At 33.4% G+C, this 23329-nt stretch overlaps 4 protein-coding genes across 7 annotated transcripts in view; 1 reads left to right on the plus strand and 3 right to left on the minus strand.

Moving 5' to 3' along the window:
- Nucleotides 1-15439, minus strand: part of LOC124442041 (DNA polymerase zeta catalytic subunit-like) — a 72443-nt gene extending 57004 nt beyond the window's left edge. For 2 of the 3 annotated variants that reach the window (XM_046992550.1, XM_046992548.1), the window contains exons 1-5: nt 15274-15431; nt 14965-15055; nt 14731-14810; nt 14465-14534; nt 14191-14298 (exon numbers count right to left, since the gene is read on the minus strand). In XM_046992550.1, coding sequence (XP_046848506.1) covers nt 14191-14298; nt 14465-14534; nt 14731-14810; nt 14965-15055; nt 15274-15299 — 375 coding nt within the window. In that variant the 5' untranslated portion in view covers nt 15300-15431. Of the gene's footprint in view, nt 1-14190; nt 14299-14464; nt 14535-14730; nt 14811-14964; nt 15056-15273 lie in introns of all 3 variants that reach the window. The other variant, XM_046992551.1, reaches the window with a different exon arrangement.
- LOC124442056 overlaps nt 1-21930 on the minus strand; it is a 47028-nt gene extending 25098 nt beyond the window's left edge. Inside the window, exons 1-7 of one of the 2 annotated variants that reach the window (XM_046992578.1) lie at nt 21787-21930; nt 21239-21704; nt 20942-21044; nt 20830-20849; nt 20484-20565; nt 20175-20285; nt 19910-19984 (exon numbers count right to left, since the gene is read on the minus strand). In XM_046992578.1, the coding sequence (XP_046848534.1) occupies nt 20551-20565; nt 20830-20849; nt 20942-21044; nt 21239-21704; nt 21787-21794 (612 nt within the window). In that variant the 5' untranslated portion in view covers nt 21795-21930 and the 3' untranslated portion in view covers nt 19910-19984; nt 20175-20285; nt 20484-20550. Of the gene's footprint in view, nt 1-19909; nt 19985-20174; nt 20286-20483; nt 20566-20829; nt 20850-20941; nt 21045-21238; nt 21705-21786 lie in introns of those variants that run through there. The other variant, XM_046992579.1, reaches the window with a different exon arrangement.
- LOC124440940 overlaps nt 1-23329 on the plus strand; it is a 121004-nt gene that overhangs the window by 80490 nt on the left and 17185 nt on the right. The window lies entirely within an intron of this gene.
- On the minus strand, nt 10890-13709 carry LOC124442048. The gene is made up of 2 exons (XM_046992563.1): nt 13497-13709; nt 10890-13368 (listed from the first exon to the last, which is right to left on the minus strand). Exons 1-2 carry the CDS (start codon nt 13552-13554, stop codon nt 12782-12784), a joined length of 645 nt encoding a protein of 214 aa, XP_046848519.1. The 5' UTR covers nt 13555-13709; the 3' UTR covers nt 10890-12781.

Genomic DNA, 23329 nt, shown 5'->3' on the forward strand with positions numbered 1-23329 from the left:
TCGATTTTCTTAACTTCCTAATGTATAAATCGTTAATTTTTGAGCTATCTTACTTGTAAAAGGCTTGCTGCTCCGTCTTCCTTTATGATTACTTCAGTTAGTTTGCATGTAAGTCAGGATGCTCAATAATTGAAATATATTGTAGTAAACTATGAAAGGTTTATTGGGATAAAGCTTCCAAGACAATACTTCTTTGTTTTTACTTCAGTAATAGCTAAAATAAGAAATTTGCATTTCATATTTAATTGAGTATGAACAGAATTCAATATTTTACAATAAAAAAAGCAGGTGATTAAAATCAAGCATTTATTTAACATTCCGATTTCTTTATTATCAAGCAGAAGCAAACACATCATGTAGTTGGTTGCGTCGTTTTTAATCTTTCTGAATTTGTGCAGGTATGTTGATTTTAAAGTTTACTCGCCTTTATGTAATGGTGTATTTTAACCTTCTGATTTAATGTTTTCTGTCCATGTATTTTTTTTTGTTTTGATGTCACGAACATTGTAGTTAAATATAATTTATAAATTAGTGCCACGTATGTTTTTTATGGATAAATTTTCTTCATTTTGGTGGGATTTTAAAACACAGATAAATTTTGGATACATTACACGTGGAAAATACGACTTTTCTCACATCAATACCAATTTACTCCAATCGTTTATTTAAAATTATATTAATACAGCAAAGTTAATAAATAAATGTGTTGAGTCAAAATAATGACACGTCAAAGAATGTTAGACATGCATGTCATTATGCGCAATAATGTTACTTTTTCTAACATGGCTTTTATCAAGACGTGTAAAAAATCTTATACAATATAGGAATAGAACATTCACATCGAAAGAGAGTATGAAGTTTATTATCTAGATGTTTAGATTTCGCAAATTTTGCGTTAGATATCTATGGAACAATTAGTTGCTACAGATTTGCAAGATCACTATTTTTGTATTCTTTCTGTCTCTTTGTTGAAAGGCATTTTTGATATGAATAACATTTGTTGATATTGATGGGTTTTTTAGACAATTACAAAGAAATTTTAGATAATTTAACGTTGGAAAACACTGAACTTTCCAGCATCATCGCTAGCAATACCATGTAGTTAATCAAATATTCCAATGGTTCATTTCAAATATTATTCATACAACAGGTCTGAAAAATCAACAGGATGTGTCAAAATAATGACACGTCACAGAAGTTCACTTATGCATATCATTATGTTCAATATTTTAAATTTAATCCAACATCGATTTTATCGAGAAGCATTTTTTCCTCTTTCATATAGTAATGTATCTATTTGTCTTACTCCTAACACAGATGATGACATAAAAACGTTTTGTTAGATATGTCTTTAGAAATTGCGCCTACTTGGAATGAAAAGCTGATTTCTTCACGTGATAGTACACGTGATTTTTTTGTGGTCTATAATTGTTCAACTTGTTGTAAGATAGACTATTTAAAATATTTGTTTGCGAAAAAAGTTCACAAAATGACAAAACTTTTCATGAGGAACTGTCAAGTTCAAACGCTTTCAATTTTGAAGTATCTATGATTACTGAGATGTGACGAATCTATACAAAATTAGAGACATCGAGATTAAATACACTGAAATTCCCTTTTTAAATAAAGACTGCCCCTAAAATCTTGAACCCTTCAACTTTTACTTGCTTCTCACGCCGCTGATCAAAGTATTTGTTTATCCGGATCAAAAGTTTACCAAATGACAAAACTTCATTGACCTCGTTTCAAAGTTGGAACGCTGACAATTTCAGAGTAGCTCTGTTTATCGATTTTCTTAACTTCCTAATTTATAAATCTTTAATTGTTGAGCTATCTTGCCTTTAAAAGGCTGGCTGCTCCGTCTTCCTTTATGATTACTTCAGTTAGTTTGCATGTAAGTCAGGATGCTCAATAATTGAAATATATTGTAGTAAACTATGAAAGGTTTATTGGCATAAAGCTTCCAAGACAATACTTCTTTGTTTTTACTTCAGTAATAGCTAAAATAAGAAATTTGCATTTCATATTTAATTGGGTATGAACAGAATTCAATATTTTACAATAAAAACAGCAGGTGATTACAATCAATTATTTATTTAACATTCTGATTTCTTTATTATCAAGCAAAGCAAACACATCATGTAGTTGGTTGCGTCATTTTAATCTTTCTGAATTTGTGAAGGTATGTTGATTTTAAAGTTTACTCGCCTTTATGTAATGGTGTAATTTAACCTTCTGATTTAATGTTTTCTGTCCATGTATCAATTGTTTTTGTTTTGAAGAAGTAAAAAAACCGTTTTTATTCTTTTATTTGTTTTTATCTAAATTTTTGTATTTTACACTTAACACTTCACACTTCAATCAAAGAGAGAGTTCTCTCCTAACACGAGTATCAAAAATCACATTCACCTGAACTTGTTATCAAAAAAAGTTAAAAATATATTGGCAAATATTCTTTGCGTTTGTAAGATTGTAAAGATTTAAAGGAATCATTGACTTTGAGTTAATCTTAAAATATGTTTTATGTCAAAGAAACGTGTTGTGTTCTGATTGGTCGTTTCTTTGGCCTGTACTTAGTTTATACATGGTAACTAAACTTTTAGTGCACATATAAAATTTTTATTTTTTATACTAGTCTTTTTAATCATCATTGGTACGGCACGGCTAAAAAATTTACAAGATGAATCAAAATTATGACACGTCAGAGAGTTTCAGTTGTGTATATCATCATGTGCAATACTTTTACTTTTTCTAACATGGCTTTTATCAAGACGTGTACAACATTTTACTTTTTTCATTAATTTGTTACGTCTTATACAATTTACAAATCTTTTGTTAAACATATTCTGAATCGTCAACCAAAAACAGTCAACAAGATTTTAAAGATCTTTGATCAATTTAGATGGTATGTCAACGTACAACCATTAATAATATAGTGAATATAGGACCAGAATATTTACATTGAAAGAGAGTATGAAGTTTATTATCTAGATCTTTATATTTTGCAAATTTCGCGTTAGATAAATATGGAACAATTTGTTGCTACAAATTTGCATGATCACTAATTTTGTGTTCTTTCTGTGTCTTTGTTGAAAGGCATTTTTGATATGAACAACATTTGTTGATTTTGATGGGGTTTTTTAAACAATCACAAATAAATTTTAGATAGTTTAACGTTGGAAAACACTGAATATTCCAGCATCATCGCTACCAAGACGATGTAATTAACCAAATATTCCGATGGTTCATTTCAAATATTATTCATACAACAGGTCTAAAAAATTAACAGGATGTGTCAAAATAATAACACGTCACAGAATTTCAGTTATGCATATCATAAATGCGGAATGATTTTAATTTTATCTTACACGACTTTTATCAAGAAGAGCAACAATTTTTTACTTCTTATTGTAATCTCTTGCAGAACATCTTATGCATGATCAACTGAAAACAATTAACTTTGATAAATTTTATTTGACGTCAACGTAAAATTCATTAATATTTACAAAAAATTAATGATTCTTAAGCCAAATTGATCGTTGTCGTTCTTAGTTTCATAAGTTTCTTTTTCTGTTTGGTTGGTGTGTGCATTCACACTCACATACATTATGGAAAGTCAGGAAAAATGTGAACTATAGTAAAGTTTGTTTGGGAAAAATTCTGCTGGGTTGTCATTTAACACTACGTCACCAATGGTAAAAAGTTATCTTTGTCCTCTTAAACAACAAAATAAGTGTTTACTCAATGCATGATAAGCAATATCTATGATCATTATAAATTCTTGGTGCAGTTGCATATTTGAAGGAAAAATTTCGTGTCTCTGATAACATTCTGTTTCCTGCCATTTGCCACACACTATAAAAGTTTTTGTCGTTACGACAACATTGAAGAGCAAAAAAGGTTCTGTGTGCTGTTTACAAACACTGATAACATCCATACTGCTACTTTATAAATATGTAATTTAAGATATTTCACAATTTTATTTTTAGAAAAACAAAGCAGAATCTAGTTATAAATTCGCTTGCGGTGATGTTTTTGGATTCTTATGTTTTGTCAATTAAACCAACGCTTTGTTAATAATCTCTACTTGTCGAATAACTGCATTGATGGCTTCGTAACGACACAAACACTTGGTTTCACATTAGGATTGAAGTGTGAGCTTTGGTTTGCTGTTACAAATCCCATCATCAAAAAGGGTATGTGACTGGTTGCTTTCTTTAAAAGCGTGTAAATAGATTGAAGTGTACTTTGTTTGCAATGGTTCAACATCTGAGAGTGGTTTCTCCATTGCTAAGTTTAATCTGTGTGCATGGTAGTGTACGTAGATTGCAGGTGAGCTAAAGTCCTTTATTTAAGTCTTTTCTTTCATGCTCCATCTCTTCCATATAATCTAATTCAGTAGACGTCTTTTTACCTTTTCATTAATTGCCTATGCAAACAACCCCATGGTGTTAAGCTCAAATGCCTGACGGTCACTCAAACTTCTGGTGAGTCCTTTACCACTTCTCCAATAAGCCTATGCCACACCCAATTTATTTGTAAGAAACAGGCACGTGGTACTGTTTTGTTGGTGTAAATGTGTTGAGTTTGAGTTACTCGCCATATCTCTTTTCGTAATATACTCTTTACCTTCAGTAACAACCACGAGTGAACTTAATGATCGAACTGATTTTTATTATTTTACAGAGCAGTATTTATTGTCTTTATTACAAATAACAAATATTATTACTGGTCGGTTTAGTTCCTCTATTTAAGCTATACATGGTACATAAGGAAATTTAACTAACGTCAATAACTGTTCCTTGGCTGTTAGCCGTGTGGGAACGGATACATTGGTAAACCAAACTACACACATACTATTTCCTTAACATGTTTATGTGGTTTATTAGCATGACTCAACACCCCCACTTTCTCATTAACTAAATTAACAAATTAATACCTTTTTACCAGTTTTATATGTTTTGAATCTACTTAATTTAATCTTACTTACAGCTTTCGTCAATATATCAGCCACATTTTCATGTATTGCTACATACATAATTTCTATTTTACCAGCCCTTATTTCACTTCTGATAAAATGATATCTAATATCTATGTGTTTAGACCTTTTGTGGTACATAGGGTTCTTTCCTAAGTTAATTGGGCCCTGATTGTCAACATTTAACAAAACGCACTCGCTTTCCTTACAAATACGCAAATCAAAACACAAATGTTTCAAAAATTTTGCTTCCTGAATAGCTTCAGTCAATGCCATATACTCAGCCTCACAAGTTGACAAAGCAATTGTAGATTGCTTCTTACTCCTCCAAGAAACCAAACCACCGTTCTCACTCAACCTGAAACGGTAACCTAAAATACTACGCCTGTCATCCGCATCGCCAGCCCAATCAGAATCAGTAAAACCAACCAATTTTAAAACACTTTCACATTTTCTAAATGTAATTGTCTGATCTATTGTATCCTTTAAGTATCTAAGAACATGCTTTGTCTCTATTAGGTTTGCTTGTGTCGGTTTTGCCATCTTTTAAAACAGCTTTGTTACAATAAAGCACAGATCAGGTCTAGTTCCTATCAAAACATATAAAAGACTACCGACAATTTGTCTGTAAAGACTCGGATCTTCTAACTGAGGATATTGATCATGCGACATTTTATTTGTATCGGAAGATGATAGAGTGGGTTTGGGTTTGAACTCCGACATGCTAAATTTTGTTAGTAACTTAATAATATATTGCCTTTGACTCATTGTTATTTCACTTTCTGAGCATTTGATATCAGTCCCTAAGAACCAGGACAATATTCCTAAATCTTTCATCTTAAAACGGTCGCTTATGATTTTCTTGACACTCTGCATTAACGTGTCATTGTAAGCAACAATGATAATATCATCTACCCATACTATTAGAATAGTAACATCTTTTCCTTCAAATCGCGTGTAAACGCTTGGGTCGACTAATGATTGTTTGAAAGTTTTCCCGATTGAGTGTTCATGCAACAGGTTATTCCAATTCCTACCACTTTGTTTTAATCCATACAAAGAATTTTTCAATCTGTACACTAAATTTTCACTATTTTTATCTATTTCCTCATATCCTTCGGGTTGATGCATATAAATTTCGCGGTCTATTGGGGCGTTAAGATAAGCTGTTTTCACATCTATCTGATGCAATAACATGTTGTTTTGAAGAGCGTGTTGAAGCAATACACGGATAGAACTCATGCGTGCAGTTGGCGAAAAGGTTTCGTTGTAGTCAATACCGGGAGTCTGCGAATATCGTTTTGCTACATAACGGGCTTTATGGGTCTCTTCTTCATGTTGCCCTACTTTTACGGTGTATACCCATTTTCCCCTCACTATGTCTCTATTTGTTGGGGGTGAAACAAGTTTAAAAGTATCATTGTCAATTGACGCTTTAATTTCATCATTCATGGCTTTTTGCCATTTTACTTTTTGATTGGAGCTTATTGCTTGGGAATATGTCGTTAGGATGTTGGATACTCTATAGCAATAATCTACGGTATATGAGACAGTATCCTCCCCTGAAACTTCTTCTGTCACATACTCAAGACATTTAGGCTTACTTCCTGTCCTAGTGGGGTATCTTGATTCTCTAGATGTCTCTGGAGTACTAATGTCTTCGTTAGTTGTTTTGAGGTTTCTTTCTTGCAATTTTGCTATCTGCATGAGGTGCAAGTTCTTCATCATCTAGTTCTGGCAGTTCCCTGCTACCCTCCCTGAAGAACTTATCGCATCTTACACGCTCTACCTTGTTAATGTTAGGATAGTATAGTAGACATGCTGGACTATTTTTATCTAGTCAACACTCAACGGGATTGAGTCACCTGATTTTTTCAGGTCCTGAGACGATTGCTTAAATTGTCCAGCAAAGATCATATCTTCATTTAATTTCAGTTACCGCACTGCATAAAAACATTCATAAGACAAACTTCTGTCGTCGAGACATTGGACCAACTCTGCAAAAGCGTGAGTCAGTTAGAGAACTTTGTGTGTCAGCTATACAAATTGTTGAACATCTTCCTAAGTTATAATATAACTCAGTACCTCCATTTTTATTCCAACATGCAGTGGCGTTGCTAAAGTGAGGCCTGGAAAGGGGGCACGTGCCCTCTAAAAATGGACCGTGCCCCCAAGTGCTTCATATGCATCATTCCAAATTGCATCATTCCAAATTGAAAAAGAAGAATTAATGTAGCTCTTACGAATTCACAAAACTTTAATAGGCGAGGCCACTTCACCAGCGACGAACGTGGTACAAATTTTCTGCCCCCCCCGACTCGCAAAATCCCGACGACGCCCCTACAAAATATAGCCAAATGCCTAAATGTAGGAAAACTAAAATGTCCAATTGCGTTGTTTTCAGCTGCCATCCTCGATATTCATTTACACGTACAAGTAAAACTGTAACATTACGTAGCTATGTTTGATCTTCAACAATTTTAGTTGTCTATAAACTCTAATTAAAGAACCAGTTTTTGTTGACATTAATAATTTTATGTTCCCTAGATGCAGTCAAGAGAAGAAATTAATAACTTCTACCTGGAGAAAATACTTACAGATGTTACAAAGAAACTTGCTGATATTTTTATCCAAGAATGGAACACTCATTATAAACAATCTCTTGGAGAATGGGAAAATACAAACGTCAGTGGTCAGAAATTGTTCAACATTGAAAGATCAAAAAAAATATTTCGTGATGAAAAAATATTGTCAAAACTTAAAGATGGTGACACCAGTAAGTGGGATTGCACGACAATATGTAAAGCAATATTGTTTACCCACTCAATTGGAACAAACATTAATGATAAAGTTAGAGCTGCTGTGGACAAACTTCGTGATGTAAGAAACAACTTCATCCATGAAAATAAAGGAAAAGTTTCTGATTCGAAATTTCATACAATGGTTTGTGATATTCAAAACTCATTTCAAGATCTAGGATTTTCATTTACTGAAATTATCAAAATAAAAAGTGAACGAAACATATTTAATTCTTTTCAAGTACTTCCTTACAAATCAAATCACGATGTGGTTAAACGTACAGAGTTACTTAATCAAATCACATCAGATCTCAATAACTTGCGCAGTACTAACAATAATGAACTGACATATTACTATATTTCTGGTAATCCTGGCAGTGGTAAATCTCAATCAGCTAGACAAATTTGTGAAGAAATGTATAACTCGTTTGACTGGGAAAAGAATACGACATTTGTGATGACACTCGAAGGAAAAGATATCGACTCTCTTTTGAAAACTTATGCTGAACTTTGTAAACGATTAAGCAATGATAAAACTGTCATTGAAAATATTCTGAAAGAAGCAAAAAGCAGCGAAGACAAAATTAAAGATTTTCAATTATTGCTGACACAACAACTGAAATCTTGGCAAACATGGTGGATTGTTGTAGATAACGTGGTTGAACTTCATAAAATTTATCCATTATTACCTCAAGTTGGTGATCATAGCTGGAAAAATGGTCAAATTATAGTAACTGTGCAAAATACAGATGCTATACCACCAGATGGAAATCTAAATAAACACATTTCAGTTAGTCATGGTATGAACAATGAAGAATGTCGAGAACTTTTATCTGTCTTTTCTGATATTCATAATAAAGATGAAAAATTTTTAAAGGATTTATCAGACAAATTAGATCGTCAACCGTTGTTCCTGGCAAATGCTGCTTCCTACGTAGGTAGTGTAAAAAGCGTAAATCCGACATTCACGTGGGAGCAATATTTTGATAAGTTGAATGAAGGAGAGCGACAGAACATGGATGGCAATTTTAAAAAAATAAACACATCTTACTTAGGAATGAAAACTGTTATGTTAGCAGTTCAAAAAAATGCTGAAGAATCCATCTTGTTGGAACATGTTTTTAAACTTTTCTCAATAATATCTTTCGATCCCTTGCCACAAGATGTTATAATAGCATTTATTAAAAGCATTGATCCACAAAAATCTGCAGAAGATGTCTGTCTTCAATTAAAGCATTGTTCTTTATTCCTTCAAACGGAAAACAACGACATCCGCCTGCACAGCGTTGTACACGAAGCCATCATAAATTATTCATCGCAGACCTTTGGCTATAAACAAAACGAAAATAATTCTAAAAAGTCTGCAGCTGATCTTGCCTGTCAAGTTGCTTGGGCACTAAATCATTTTGAAGACAGAAAAGATGAAATCAAAATAATTCCACATCTAATTAAATTCATAACAAATTCATCATTTCAACATTTCCTAAATAAGTTGATCGATATAAAATCATCAAAACAAAAACTTGATGAAGGAAATTGGAAATTTGCCAAATATTTTGTAGATGTTTTGGAAAGATTTTACAACTATAAACTTGCAACTAAAGTACTTAATGAAATAACAGAAATTCAAACTAAAGTGTTAGGTGTTGATCATATTGATGTTTCATCTTCGTACAGCGAGCTGGGTGTATTGCTTTGGAAGAATGGAGAATATGAAAATGCTAAATATTTTCACGAGCGAGCAATGGGAATTCAAACAAAAACATTTGGACCTGACCATGTTAATATTGCGGCCACGTACAACAATCTGGGTTCAGTTTACTATAATATGGGAGATTACAAAAAAGCAAAAGATTTTTATGAACGAGGGATAGAAATTGAAACGAAAGCATTTGGACCTGACCATGTTAATAATGCGACAACGTACAACAATCTGGGTTCGGTTTACAGAGTAATGGGAGAGTACGAAAAAGCAAAAGATTTTTATGAACGAGCGATGAAAATTCAAACGAAAGCATTTGGACCTGACCATGTTAATATTTCGCATACGTACAACAATCTGGGTTCGATTTACAGAGATATGGGAGAGTACGAAAAAGCAAAAGATTTTTATAAACGAGCGATAGAAATTGACACGAAAATATTTGGACCTGACCATGTTAATATTGCGATAAGGTACAACAATCTGGGTTTGGTGTACGATAATATGGGAGAGTACGAAAAAGCAAAAGATTTTTATGAACGAGCGATAGAAATTCAAACAAAAACATTTGGCCCTGACCATGTTAATATTGCGATAACGTACAACAATCTGGGTTTGGTTTACAGTAATATGGGAGAGTACGAAAAAGCAAAAGATTTTTATGAAAGAGCGATGGAAATTCAAACGAAAACATTTGGACCTGACCATGTTAATGTTGCGACAACGTACAACAATCTGGGTTTGGTTTACAATAAAATGGGAGAGTACGAAAAAGCAAAAGGTTTTTATGAACGAGCGATAGAAATTAAAACGAAAGCATTTGGACCTGAACATGTACTGCAATAATATACAACAATCTTCATTTGGTTATAAACAAACTATAAAAATTGAAACTGAAGCATTTGGACTTCTATTTATCTTTTCTTTGCCAGAAGATAAAATACTCCTGTCTTTGAGAAAACGTACAAGGAGATAGAAGAAGAGGAAATGAATTTGTAGCTCATTTTTAATGAAGAAAATCAATTTCTCTTTTCATTTTATGTATGTCTTCTTTATACTAAAGCTGATTAGAAACAGTTGTATTGTAGATTTCTTTTAACAAAGGTTCAAATAACAACAGTTGTATATTTATAAAATGTATAAATATATTATTGACAATATTCAAACATTTGTATTTTCAAGTTTTCAACTGTCATTTATTTACTGGAACAGTTTTTATTAAGAAACTTGTATAGAACTATCAAAGTATATTTATGAGTTTAGTTTGCAATATCTAGCTATTCAGAAGTTGTGAAGTTCCTTAAAATGAATGTTGTTGGGTCATTTTCTTGTATAATGAGAGTAAATACTGATCTTACAGCAACCATGATCATGTAACATCCCTTTTTGAAATGCTGAAAAGCCCACAAGATTTGCTTTGCTATATAAGTATGAATACAGTCTTTTCTATATTTATTTCTATTCATTCATATAATTTACAAAATATACTTTCTATTTATGAGAATTGTAGTTGTTTGAAATGGACATGCAGTTATTGTTATTTGATTCAATCATACTTGATATGGGGACTAAAACCTTAATTGTCGTGTTTGTTTTTTTTACTTTGGAGGAAATATTTATTTAATGATTGATTCAATAATACTTTATTATAGTTCAAACTATAAAGGCAATGTAAAGTAAAATTTATAAATAATCTGAAGAAGAAAAAGCAGGATATCATTGCCATAGCATTGACAGAAGTGAAAATAACACATTTAATTGTCGGACTACCAGATTTTAGACTACCAGATTTACTAATATATAAAAAATCCCAGCAGTGGCGCAGGATACTTGTTAATTTGGGGGGGGACAAATTCATATATGCATGTCTTAATCTGTTGAAAACAATGGATTTCAAAGGAACTTAATGTGGCAGAACATGAATATATGAATATGTGCCTCCTACCCAAAATAAAGAGTCTGCTATGCCATTTATTCCCAGGGCATCTTGAAGAGCTCTGGCATTGTGTGTAACAGTTAGTATTTCATTTTGCAAGGAAATTCTTCTTATATTTTTTCTTAAACATTATTCGAACATTAGAGAAATTGTGTACTAACTATAAAAAGTGTATATTAGGAATATATTTCTAGAGCAACACCCTCCTTTAAAGTATGTATCCATGTTCAGGAGTGAATGACATGACCAGACATTTTTGGCTAATGTCTTTACAACTGATAAGAACAGTAAATGAGTCATTTCTTCTGGTGTCTTTACTACTGATATGGACAGTAATGAGTCATTTTCATTGCTATGACATTCATGTCTTGCTTTTGCTATAGTTTATACTTTACATTGCTTTGAAACTGATTCTCCCAGCTACATAAATGATTTTGTCGTCTTGATGTGAGTATGGACCGCCACAATAATAACATTTTCGCGTCGATTCAGATTGGATGGTTGCCAACATGTCGTTATTTTTGTCCTTTGACTCGATATCCCGTGCTTGATAAGTGCTTTGTTCATCTCTACGGCCGTCCAGCAAAATATCTCTGAGTTCATACTCGGGATCTCTTAGTGCTTTCTTTCGTATCCGCGAAGAAGATCCCGCCATGATTATCTGTTGTTCAACCTCAAAGTCAACATCATCAAAAGCACATGTTTGAGCTAATTTCTTCAATCGCGTATGAAATTGGTCTAACGTTTCTGATTGTTCTTGTTTGGCTTCGCGAAATTTGTACACTTCATATCGCCGATTTTTTTGAGGCTCAAAATATTCCGTTAGTTTGGTTTTAGCAAGTTCATATTCGCTGTCGTCGCCTGTATAGTTGAGCTGTCGAAATATTTCACGAATGCGTGAACCATCTTGACAGAGAAGTAATGCTCGTTGTTGCTTTTTATCTTTAATTCCACTCAAGATAATAAACATTTCAAAATCGGCAAGCCATGTGCTCCATCGAGTTGCCAAGCTTACACCAAGTATTTATTTAACAAAAACATTTTTAAACACCTTTATTATCCAGCGTACGTACGTTGGACGGCTATTACCCACGTATATATAACATCAATTTTTATCATATACTACATTGTATAACTATCAAAAAGTTACATATGACAGTTCAACAAGTATTTATTCAACAAAAAGTTTTTTCCCAGCGTACGTACGTTGGGCGGCTATTACACATGATTTCTTAACAACTTTTCAAGTGCCCTTTACGTAAATTGATTTTCTAATTAAAGGATTTTCAAGAGCTTAAAGTGTCTGCACAACCCCATTATACATCATCGCTGGTGCTTTCATAGTCGTTTTCACTTGTTTGATCGTCTTAAGAATCCACTTCTTCATATACAACCACTTCTTCGTCATCCAGAGCCGACACCAGATCACTTTGAAGCATGTCAACTTTCGCATTAAATAAATACTGTGGTTCGTCTTTGTTGATGTACAAAGAAAACCTTTTTTTTAGATCTATCAACATGCTTTTAATTTGAAAGATCTTCCTGTGTAAAAATGTCGCTTCACCATATTCAACATCAAGTACGTTTTCATGGTTAATAAAACTATTCAAAAAGTCAGTAATCTTGCCTTGCTGCTGAAAGTAGTGACTCCACGTATTTTCCATTTCTGACTTCAACAGGATTTGCTCTTCCTTGGATCGGTCAAGCAAATGGCATAAATCTATAGCCTTCCGTTTAACAGTAAATGGAACTGAACAATCTTCATCAGTGGGTGCAGCTAGATATTCACACCAAAAATCATTGTCAGGATCTTTGACAGCATCTAATGTTAATGCGGTATGTGAATGATTAGAATGTGATTGTTTCGCCTCGTTATAAGCTGCGATATCTTTATTGACATCCTTTGTTACTCGAGTAATTTGCTTCGAAAGTCTGGATGCCAACGCTTGACCATCTGAAAAACAGAACAAAAATACAGAAACATTTACAAACGTACAGAGAACATTACAAAGAAGGCAACATGTAAAGTAATTTACAAACATTGCAAGTGGTATGGAACATTTATGAGATACGTAGAGTTACCACAGTATTTAGACTTAAGATTTAGGAGAAACCATCTTTCAACAACATTTTTCCTCATTCGAGACAAAACACGTTTTTCTTTCCTAGACGCAACCTCGCGTTTTGCATTTTCGTACTCTGAGTCATAGTCCAGGCGGTGAGTGAGGTAGGTATCACCTGAGCGGGTAATTTACGGGAGTAGGACTATCTAGACCAGTTTTTGGCGTAGAACACGAACCCGCATGTTATTCAGTCCGACAAGGGTGCTTTTAAGAGTTATTTCCAGATATTGCGCAATTCAGCCTCATTTTCATGCAAAATCAAACGTTTTTAAGATTTAGCTATTATTATTAATAAAAACACAGACGTGATAAATAAATGAATATATAATATCGATACAATGAATCAACACAAAGTTTGGGGCACGGTCTGTTTAGATGGAATGGGAGAGCTATCGTTTGTTTAAATTTCTATCATGAATACAAAGTTTACGGCACACGGTCTGTTTAGATGGAATGGGAGAGTTATCGTTTGTTTAAATTTCTATCATGAATACAAAGTTTACGGCACACGGTCTGTTTAGATGGAATGGGGAGAGTTATCGTTTGTTTAAATTTCTATCATGAATACAAAGTTTACAGCACACGGTCTGTTTAGATGGAATGGGGAGAGTTATCGTTTGTTTAAATTTCTATCATGACAAGATCAAAGTTACCTCAACACAAGACATTTGCCCTGAGAAGTTTGCTGATGTGTAACCATAAGTGACATTTGCAATCAACTTTAAAGCAAGTTTTCGAGCATCAAGAAGTTGAAGAAGAGTCTAAAATGTAAATTATTTATGATATTGAATGATTAAAGAAAACAAACGAAGAGTGGAAAGGCATCTTTTTTGAACATGATGAAAACTTCATGACGTTTTAGCTACTGGATCTTATAAAAACATCAAAAATCGCTTCGAAAACAAAGGTTTAACAAAACGAACTTACTTTATCATCTTTAAAATCTTTCATAGCTTTCTTTACCATAATACGTGTGTCTACTATCTCCTCTAACATTCTAAAATAAATCAAACTTATTGAACATATAATAGCCAAAGATATCAAGACCCATTTAGGACAGTAAAGACTTAAGAAGGAACGCTATGTACATTGCAAAATATACAACAAAATACAAATGTTATTTTTTTTAGCAATCTTTTGAATCAATAAAAATGTGACCTGTAACCAAATGAATGTGAAATATCCCACATTACCTGGGTAAAATTCCTCGTCTTATGTTAGATTTTACAAAAACAGAGCCGTTGGCGCTTACATGAATATCATCTTGCAGTTTCTGAAAGGAAATGTATTGCTTCAAATGTATTGCTTGTCGTGATGGTAATTTATTAAAAATTCTCACCTCCAGTAATGTTGGAGGAACATTCAACGATGTACAACCAAACTCAAAATGAACAACGACATGTAAGACAGAGAAAATGACTTTTTACCTTAATTTTACAATCCATGCTACACGACAGAAGAAGATGAGCAGATTTCGGAAAGAATCTTATTGCAGAAACACCTTTAGTGTGACCAGACCTAAGAGAAAGATAAAATAATACAATAATACATAAGTAAGAATATCTCCATTGCTTTCTTTTATCACGACGGTAGAAGGATGAACTACAGGAAAACAAATACTTAAATGTTATTAAAAAGTGCTGTATAAAGTGAATATTTGCATCAGGAAGTATCGTTACGTTTTGTCGAGGTTAGTAGAGTCCTGTGAAGGACTGTTGGTGTTGATGTTGACTGACGTTTCGACAACCTTAGCAGTAGTCATCTTCAGAGTCAAATGATAAGTAAATGTCAGGTTAGCCGTGTTTCTTAAAACAAGTGCTAAGGAAGTCCAATACAATATCTACAAACATACGTACGTAGTACTAGAACAAATCATTACTTTATAATAAATAATACACTGATAAATATGATTTTATAAACATATCAAATGATCACCTAAACGTCTTGAATTAAACAGAAGCATCGTATTAAAAACGCTCATATTTTAAGTTTATATTTGGATGAGACGCTTTCTCTAATGAATACTGTAATGTATAATTGAACTTCCTCAATACCATCAAGAATTATATCATAAACTGTCTTTAAACTTAATTCAATTATTGCGTGTTTTCCTTAAAATCTAAAAAATTTAAAGCATATTGATGACTCGAAGTCAGACGTTCCATGGCGTTTCTAATTACATTTTAGTAAGTAAACTTTCATATTTCTTCCGTTTTTGTTTTACAGTAAAGTAACAGAAAACAAACAAAAGCAAGAACAACTAAAATTCAATAGCGTGTTTAACGTCATTTCTGGTATTTTAACTTCCATTTTTTGATTTTGAATAAATGAACTAAATGGAGAATTGTTTACATACCACATATGAATATGTTGTTTTGGTAGAAAGCAACGTTCTGGAGAAGTATCTGACTTGAGATTAATGCCAAGATCTTGTGAAATGTGAAGATATGATCTTCCTTGATAGTCATATGCATCTTTAACTGAAAAATAATTACATTTGGTAAAATTTAGGAAACTACAAGAAAGTATGAAAATTTTAACTTACTGTGTAATGTGGATTTCTCTTCTGAAGGTTTCATATCATCTTTCTTTGATTTGTTTTTCTTCGATAATTCATACTCCTCAAGTATTGTCGACTCTTCCTGTATGCAACAAGGTAAAACGCCAGAAAAAGAATTGTTTGATTTGAAAAATATCTTTATAAAACTCTTTATTTGGGTAATTGAAATACCTCAGATGGTTTAGCAATAGTTTCTTCATCAACAAACTTACTCCATGGTCCTATAGGATAACAGAGAATAAGAGATAGTAGGACAACCTTTCAAAATTTGTCATTATTGTAGTAATTGTACCCTTGTACCCATCAATCACACCAGGATCTCCCATATCCTCTCTCTTCCTCTTATCTCCCGCCAACTGTTTTGTAGCATCAAACACAATCAATCCCTTCTTATCCTTTGCTTTCTCAACATCCCCAACAAAATCTTTATGGATAAAAATTGATATAAACATAAAACATTACCAAGGCTATGCATTTTCGTATACTGAGTCAGTATTTTGCCAGCGTGCAGAAATTGAGTTTTCCCTTTCCATGATCTTCAACTGCTCGTCAATTCTAAACAGTAAATACCAAATCATTACAAATATAAGACACGGTCAGACAAGCACCTGCAAGTTGCATATACATCTCTACTTGTACGTACGTATAAAAACAAGAAATAATTTTCTATTCGATATTCCAACTTATTATTCACAATGTTACGACGTACATTCATAGCTTCAAAATTTTCCCACTTCATTTTTCTAAATTCACACTGTTTAAGACTTTAATATCTCTAGAAACATGTTGAACTTTTCGAACATACTTTTTCATCTGATTAAATGGAACAGTCAGTTCACTTGGATCAGTGCAACCATTCCATCGATGGTAAAGATCAGCGTACAAGTCCAGGTATATAACGTACTTGCATTTCCAATCTTCTTCTTCTGTAAGTTGTTCAAGATTTACGTATATTTGTTAAAAAAAGTTTTCTGTGGGTAAAACATTTCCACATAATGAGCATCAATAATTATGTGTAAAATCTGTTCCTTAGCTACAAGCCATTGTTTCTCAATTACTAACCAGTCTCAACTTCACGACCAAAAAAAGTCGATTCGTCCTTCATCCACTCACGAATATCATCTATATAAATGCTGTGAGCTTTAGATAATGAAAAAAAGAAAATTTACTGCCTTCATGTGAGTCGTAAATAGTTCTTTTCCAAAATAGGAGTCAAATATAAACACACAGCAAATACAAACATACAGTACCGACCTCGAGTAACATGACATGACTCGCGAGTATCGAGTGGCGAGTGGGCGAGTGACTCGCGAGTCAATTGCGAGTGACTTGCGAGTGACGAGTGGCGATTGGGCGAGTGACTCGCGAGTCAATAGCGAGTGACTCGCGAGTGACGAGTGGCGATTGGGCGAGTGACTCGCGAGTTAATTGCGAGTCACTCTCGAGTGTGAGAAGTTTGCGAGTGAATAAGTGACTCGCTGTTTGCGAGTGAATCGAAATAACTCGCAAAATTTTCCGACAACGACTATTCATTTGAAGCAATATCTCGGTACCTAATGACGTTAAAATCTTTTGAATTTTTTTACAAAAGCATTTTAATAACTTCACATTTGTCATGGCACAAACGTTGTTCGTAAAGCGGTAGACACCATAGAGAAATTAGTGAGAAAATCAAAGTAACTCTCAAAGATTTTCTTCTAACAGTCTTAGATTGTTGACATATATTATCTTAAGATAGAATACATTCAAAAACGAATATTATTTGAGGTCAAATATTTAAGGAATGTAGCTATGAGATGAGTGTGCGTATAATCTTTTAAATTTGGTTCTGAAAGAACTTCATTGACTTCACGTTTTCGATGTGTTACACAACGATATTGATAAAGGCCATAGACATTTAATAGCAATCAATGAAATAAAACCACGTGTATAGTTAATGGCTAGATGATAGCTTTTGCGATTCACTTACCAGTAGAAATGTTTAAAAATGAGATTAGTTTCTGAAACAATTTCATTGACTTCACAGCACTATACACATTTAATTAATAGCAAGCAACGATAAGCTTCAAAATTTAATAAATATGGCTAATTTATGACTGTACCAAATTTCAGAACCAAATTTAAAAGATTATACGCACACTCATCTCATAGCTACATTCCTTAAATATTTGACCTCAAATAATATTCGTTTTTAAATGTATTCTATCTTAAGATAATATAAGTCAACAATTTAAGACTGTTAGAAGAAAATCTTTGAGAGTTACTTTGATTTTCTCACTAATTTCTCTGTGGTCTCTACCGCTTTACAAATAACGTTTGTGCCATGACAAATGTGAAGTTATTAAAATGCTTTTGTAAAAATATTCAAAAGATTTTAACGTCATTAGGTACCGAGATATTGCTTCAAATGAATAGTCGTTGTCGGAAAATTTTGCGAGTTATTTCGATTCACTCACAAACAGCGAGTTATTTTATTCACTCACAAACAGCGAGTCACTTATTCACTCGCAAACTTCTCACACTCGAGAGTGACTCGCAATTGACTCGCGAGTCACTCGCCCACTCGCTACTCGTCACTCGCGAGTCACTCGCAATTGACTCGCGAGTCACTCGCCCACTCGCCACTCGTCACTCGCGAGTCACTCGCAATTGACTCGCGAGTCACTCGCCCACTCGCCACTCGATACTCGCGAGTCATGTCATGTTACTCGAGGTCGGTACTGTATACTCACACGGAAAGCACCTGCATAACTTTTCAATATCTGATTTTGCAGTTTCTTCCACGTCAACAGCTCGCTTCATCCTTGCCATCAGCAAATTGCCTCAAAAAACAAAATTTAATTCATACCTGCTATTACATAATATGATGACTTGTTAGCTATGTATATGTTCAAACAAAGAAAGAATAACTAGTTATACCTAAATTAATCTTCGTTTTCTTTCCATAATGTAAAAGAGCATCACTGAGTACATCAACTCTGTGACTTGGACGCATTTCTTTAGTCATTCTGCTAAATTTGCGAATGTAAGCTCACAATCTCTCCAACATCTCACCGTCAGTTAGGCCAAATCCTTCTTTACGACGGGGACTAAATTTAAACTTTTACAAGAAAGATTTAGTAAACAATTATTGAATTTTTATCATTTTATCATCTACAACACCATTAGTTATGATAGCATAGGTATCACCATCTGTTAATACGTATGAAAAATAAAAACAATAACAACTAACTTCGCATCGTCCAACATGCCCATAGCAGTGAAAAATTGGAATTGAAAATTGAAAAATGTCAACAATCGGATCCTCCAAATTCTTTTTGTAAAAAACAAAATAGAGAAAAACATGTAAAAGATTATCCTTCCAAAGAAAAAAAGTGTTAAGGGAAAAGTTATCGACAAAGGAAACAGGTAACAAAGCAACTATTGTCAATTGAATATTACCTGTAAGTGTTTCACCAACATGCATGCAACATCATACAATATGTTTATTTTGAGTGCAGGATTATCAACATTATCTTTCTTTAATTCTTGGAGAACATAAACTGCATAGCTCAATCTATAAATATGTAGAATAATTTTTTAAATAATGCAACCACATGTATGCAAAAAGCTTCAGCACTTGCACAAAGCATTGAAAGTAGCAAACCAATTGAAAAAAATAAATTTACACCATCAAATGCATGCATCCTAACCACCTCTTTCAAACCAAGAACATTTAGGTAAAAATAGAGAAAAATGTGTGTAACAGACCTCTCTCCATGTTTCAAATTTAAGAATTTTTTAGGAAACTCATGTCGACAGCTGCGCCCAAAGATTGCTGTTTCATCAAGAGCTCTGTAGCGATTCATTGATCAAACAGCATTCCCAGCAAGAAAACCATGACACTCCTATAAGTATCAATATGTAACAAACAAAAAAGTATACAAGAGCTTTATTTCCTAAAGCCCATGGCACCAATTTATTGAAAATAAAAACTATGTGGTAGAGAATGTAAAAAAATCAAATATATTCAAAGCACTGTAACTTCCATGCCTAAATTTTCATTAGAATAACAAAGTATATTAAAGCTACATTGACCTTGTTTGATGTAGGTGTGGTATAATTGGCAACAAATTGATCAACATGTGTCTGATCATAAAACATCAGCTGTTCAAATAGAGGTTTTCCAAGACTCTGCCCAGCTTTTTCCTTCGTCCAATAAATAGAGCATCAAGAGACTCAAAGATCACACCATCATTCTTCAATAAAATGGTGAAGGATTAAATCATGCAATGTATTTGGGTTCAATGATGCAAATGATGCAGTCAAAAAGGTGTTTGAGATAGCATTGCTAATGATCTTTTTACTAAATTGTCATTGTTAAACAAGTAATACGAATATACTCACTTTGGGACAAGTAGGACAGATATTTCCTTCATCAAGCTCAGGAATAACACAGCTCAACATGTTTAGTTTATGTCTGTAAATTCTGAAAAAAACAATGACACAAAAGCATCTATAATGACATTATAACTTTTTGGTGTTGCATAAGAAGAGAATATGTTGTTATGATTAAACTCTTCAAATGACTGACAAATGGTTTTTATTGATGCCTGGCATTCCATCTGCACAGAATAAATCAATTCAAAAAAAACTCAATTTCAAATGCAATTCTTGGTTTTGTAGGTGTTCCACCCCAAATGTCAAATTGCAGAAGTTCAACAAACTCTGGAGAGCATGAGCAAAAGTGTACCTCAACAGTACAAAAGGTGACTAAATATTGAAAAAGATCCAAAATTATAATTGTGTTGAACCATCCCAACTAAAATGAAAAACTTTTGCAGCACATTTTACATATAACATACCTTTAACATCAACAACAGAAACACTTCTTTTGTGACGAGCTGTTTGGCATGAACAATCATACACCAGCATGTTCATGAGTTTATATGGCCAAAACATGCCATCCTACAAAGCAATGAATAACCTCGTAGAAATTAGTTGTACTCAATCTCCTTTCTTGCATTCATAAAAAATATTACATTAGTGCTTTGTAGCATGTTTCACAATGTAAACTCTCATTTTATTTTTGCATTTTTTGTTGCAAGTGTTGAGAGAGTTAACTGTAAACACTTTTATAATATCTAGCTCATAAAGGTTACCTTAAATATTTCAACATGATGACAAATATTTACGGTTGTGTGCATCTTTAACATACAGTTCTCACAATACTTTGCCATTGGACCACAATTGCTGCACCTAAACTTTGCGTCATTATCACAATGAATACACTTCAGATTGCTCCAATTTTTGCCAGCAAACTGAAATGTATTCTTTATAATTGAAGGTCGCAAATTTTCCCATGCTTTTTGTTTTCTTTCAACTTTCTGGTAATAAGAAGATGATTCTTCACAATCATGGTGAACATCACTTTCAAGATCACTGTTATCTTGTTCCATTCCCAGTTCATGGCCTTCCAATGCACCACAATTATCAGGACTGTTAAAAGAACAGCTTCCTCTATGATCCTCAGTAACCAATTCTGACAAATTCACCTCCTCTCTCTCAACATGGCCATCCTCATCATGATATGTGACAGCTACAGTTGCTATAAACCTTTTATTGCTCCTACAAAAATTATCATAAAAATCTATAAAATGAAAATAAATGTTGAAAAGTCTAACAGCTATAAGGCCGTTATTTGGTGTACCTTGGCATCTTTTAAAATTACCAGCAAGAAAATCACAAATCAGAAAATATTATCGATATTACCAATGACACAATAACATAAGTTAAACGACCAAAGTACAACGTATGTATCTTCCACGACTACCTGCCGACGTTTTGTACCCGTACTTTACCGGCTTTTAGCCCCGTCTCATAAGACGAATGGAGTGATTTGTTTGGTTGGTAAAACGAAAGGGTTTTTCTTCCGGTATATTGTAGGGAGCCTTTTTCCTAGGGTTAGGGTAACATATCTCACGTGACCGGAAACGTCAATCATTTAAATTATTCCACAGAATCGACAAGAACGCCGCACCTGAGATATCATGTAGTTTGTTGTTTCTGAATTTGTAAAGGTATGTTGATTTTAAACTTTACCTTTCGTTGTTATATTGTATTTTGACTTTGTGATTTAATGTTTCATGTCCATTTAATTCATATAAATTCAATACAATATTTAGTTTATAATACGCTCGGACGCTCTCCATTAATTTATCTTATTTCCCTTTATTGTTGTAATTTATGTATCATATTACTTTTATATAAACCTTGTATCACTTATTATTTCACTCATACTGAAGATGGCATAATGAGATGTCGAAACATGTCTATTTTAAAAAAACTTGTCGTGTATATTAAATGCGCATTAGCAATAGTGCTTTTACGAAATCGTGTAATAAAAACTAATGTAACATAAAGTTTTGATTAGAGCCATAGAAATAGACCAAAAATATTGTAAAATTGAATTTATTGTAACGTTTCGTCTTTACTCAAGATATCTTCAGACAAATAATAAATAGGATGTTAAGACAAGATATTATATTTACAAAAAGGTGTTAAATTACTACTAAAGGAGGCGGTGTCAAATGTATTATATGATAAGGAAGTTAGGAAAGAAAATAAAGAGAAATTAAAAGAGGTTAAGTTGAATGGAGTTTCCTTACACGTTAAGTGAAGGCTTGTATTTATTGATTTTAAGGCTTTCATGAATGGAGAGTTCATAAGTATCGTTAGAAGAGGAGATTATTTTAAAGTCGTCTAAGTTGGGGGTGTGTCCAGTTGCGTTAATGTGAGCAAGAATGCTTGATAACGCAGGGTGGGAAACTTGGTTGCCTGTAAGGGGGGGTATTCCCAAGTGCTCCGAAAATCTGGTGTGTAGATGACGTGTGGTCACCGCATGTGTGGTCACCGCATCTTCAACCTTTGTTCTACTTACGAAAATTTTCATACACAACTCGAATTTACCAGAAAGTCACTCACCAAAACCGGTTTTCCTTCACGTATAATTGACCAAATCACACGTCGCTTCCTTAACAACACCTCCAAACCACCTGTCTTGACTGCTCACAAAATGCCCATCTATTTTTGTCTTCCTTTCACCGGCATACACTCCCTTCAAATTCGTACCCAAATCAATAGCCTTTGTGCTGCAGCCTTCCCACATATATCTATTAAATTTGTTTTCCGCCCTTCCCAACGTATCTCTTCTCTCTTCCGCTTTAAGGACAAAATTCCCAAACCTCTGAGAT

The sequence above is a fragment of the Xenia sp. Carnegie-2017 genome, unplaced genomic scaffold, assembly GCF_021976095.1.
Source record: "Xenia sp. Carnegie-2017 unplaced genomic scaffold, XeniaSp_v1 HiC_scaffold_20, whole genome shotgun sequence".
NCBI classification, from domain to species: domain Eukaryota; kingdom Metazoa; phylum Cnidaria; class Anthozoa; order Malacalcyonacea; family Xeniidae; genus Xenia; species Xenia sp. Carnegie-2017.

Coding starts and splice junctions, on each gene's coding strand:
- LOC124442048 (XM_046992563.1), bottom strand. CDS start 13,554: ATGAGGAAAAATGTTGTTGAAAGATGGTTTCTCCTAAATCTTAAGTCT. Junction 13,369..13,496: donor TCTTAAGTCTAAATACTGTG/GTAACTCTACGT, acceptor TCTGTTTTTCAG/ATGGTCAAGCGTTGGCATCC.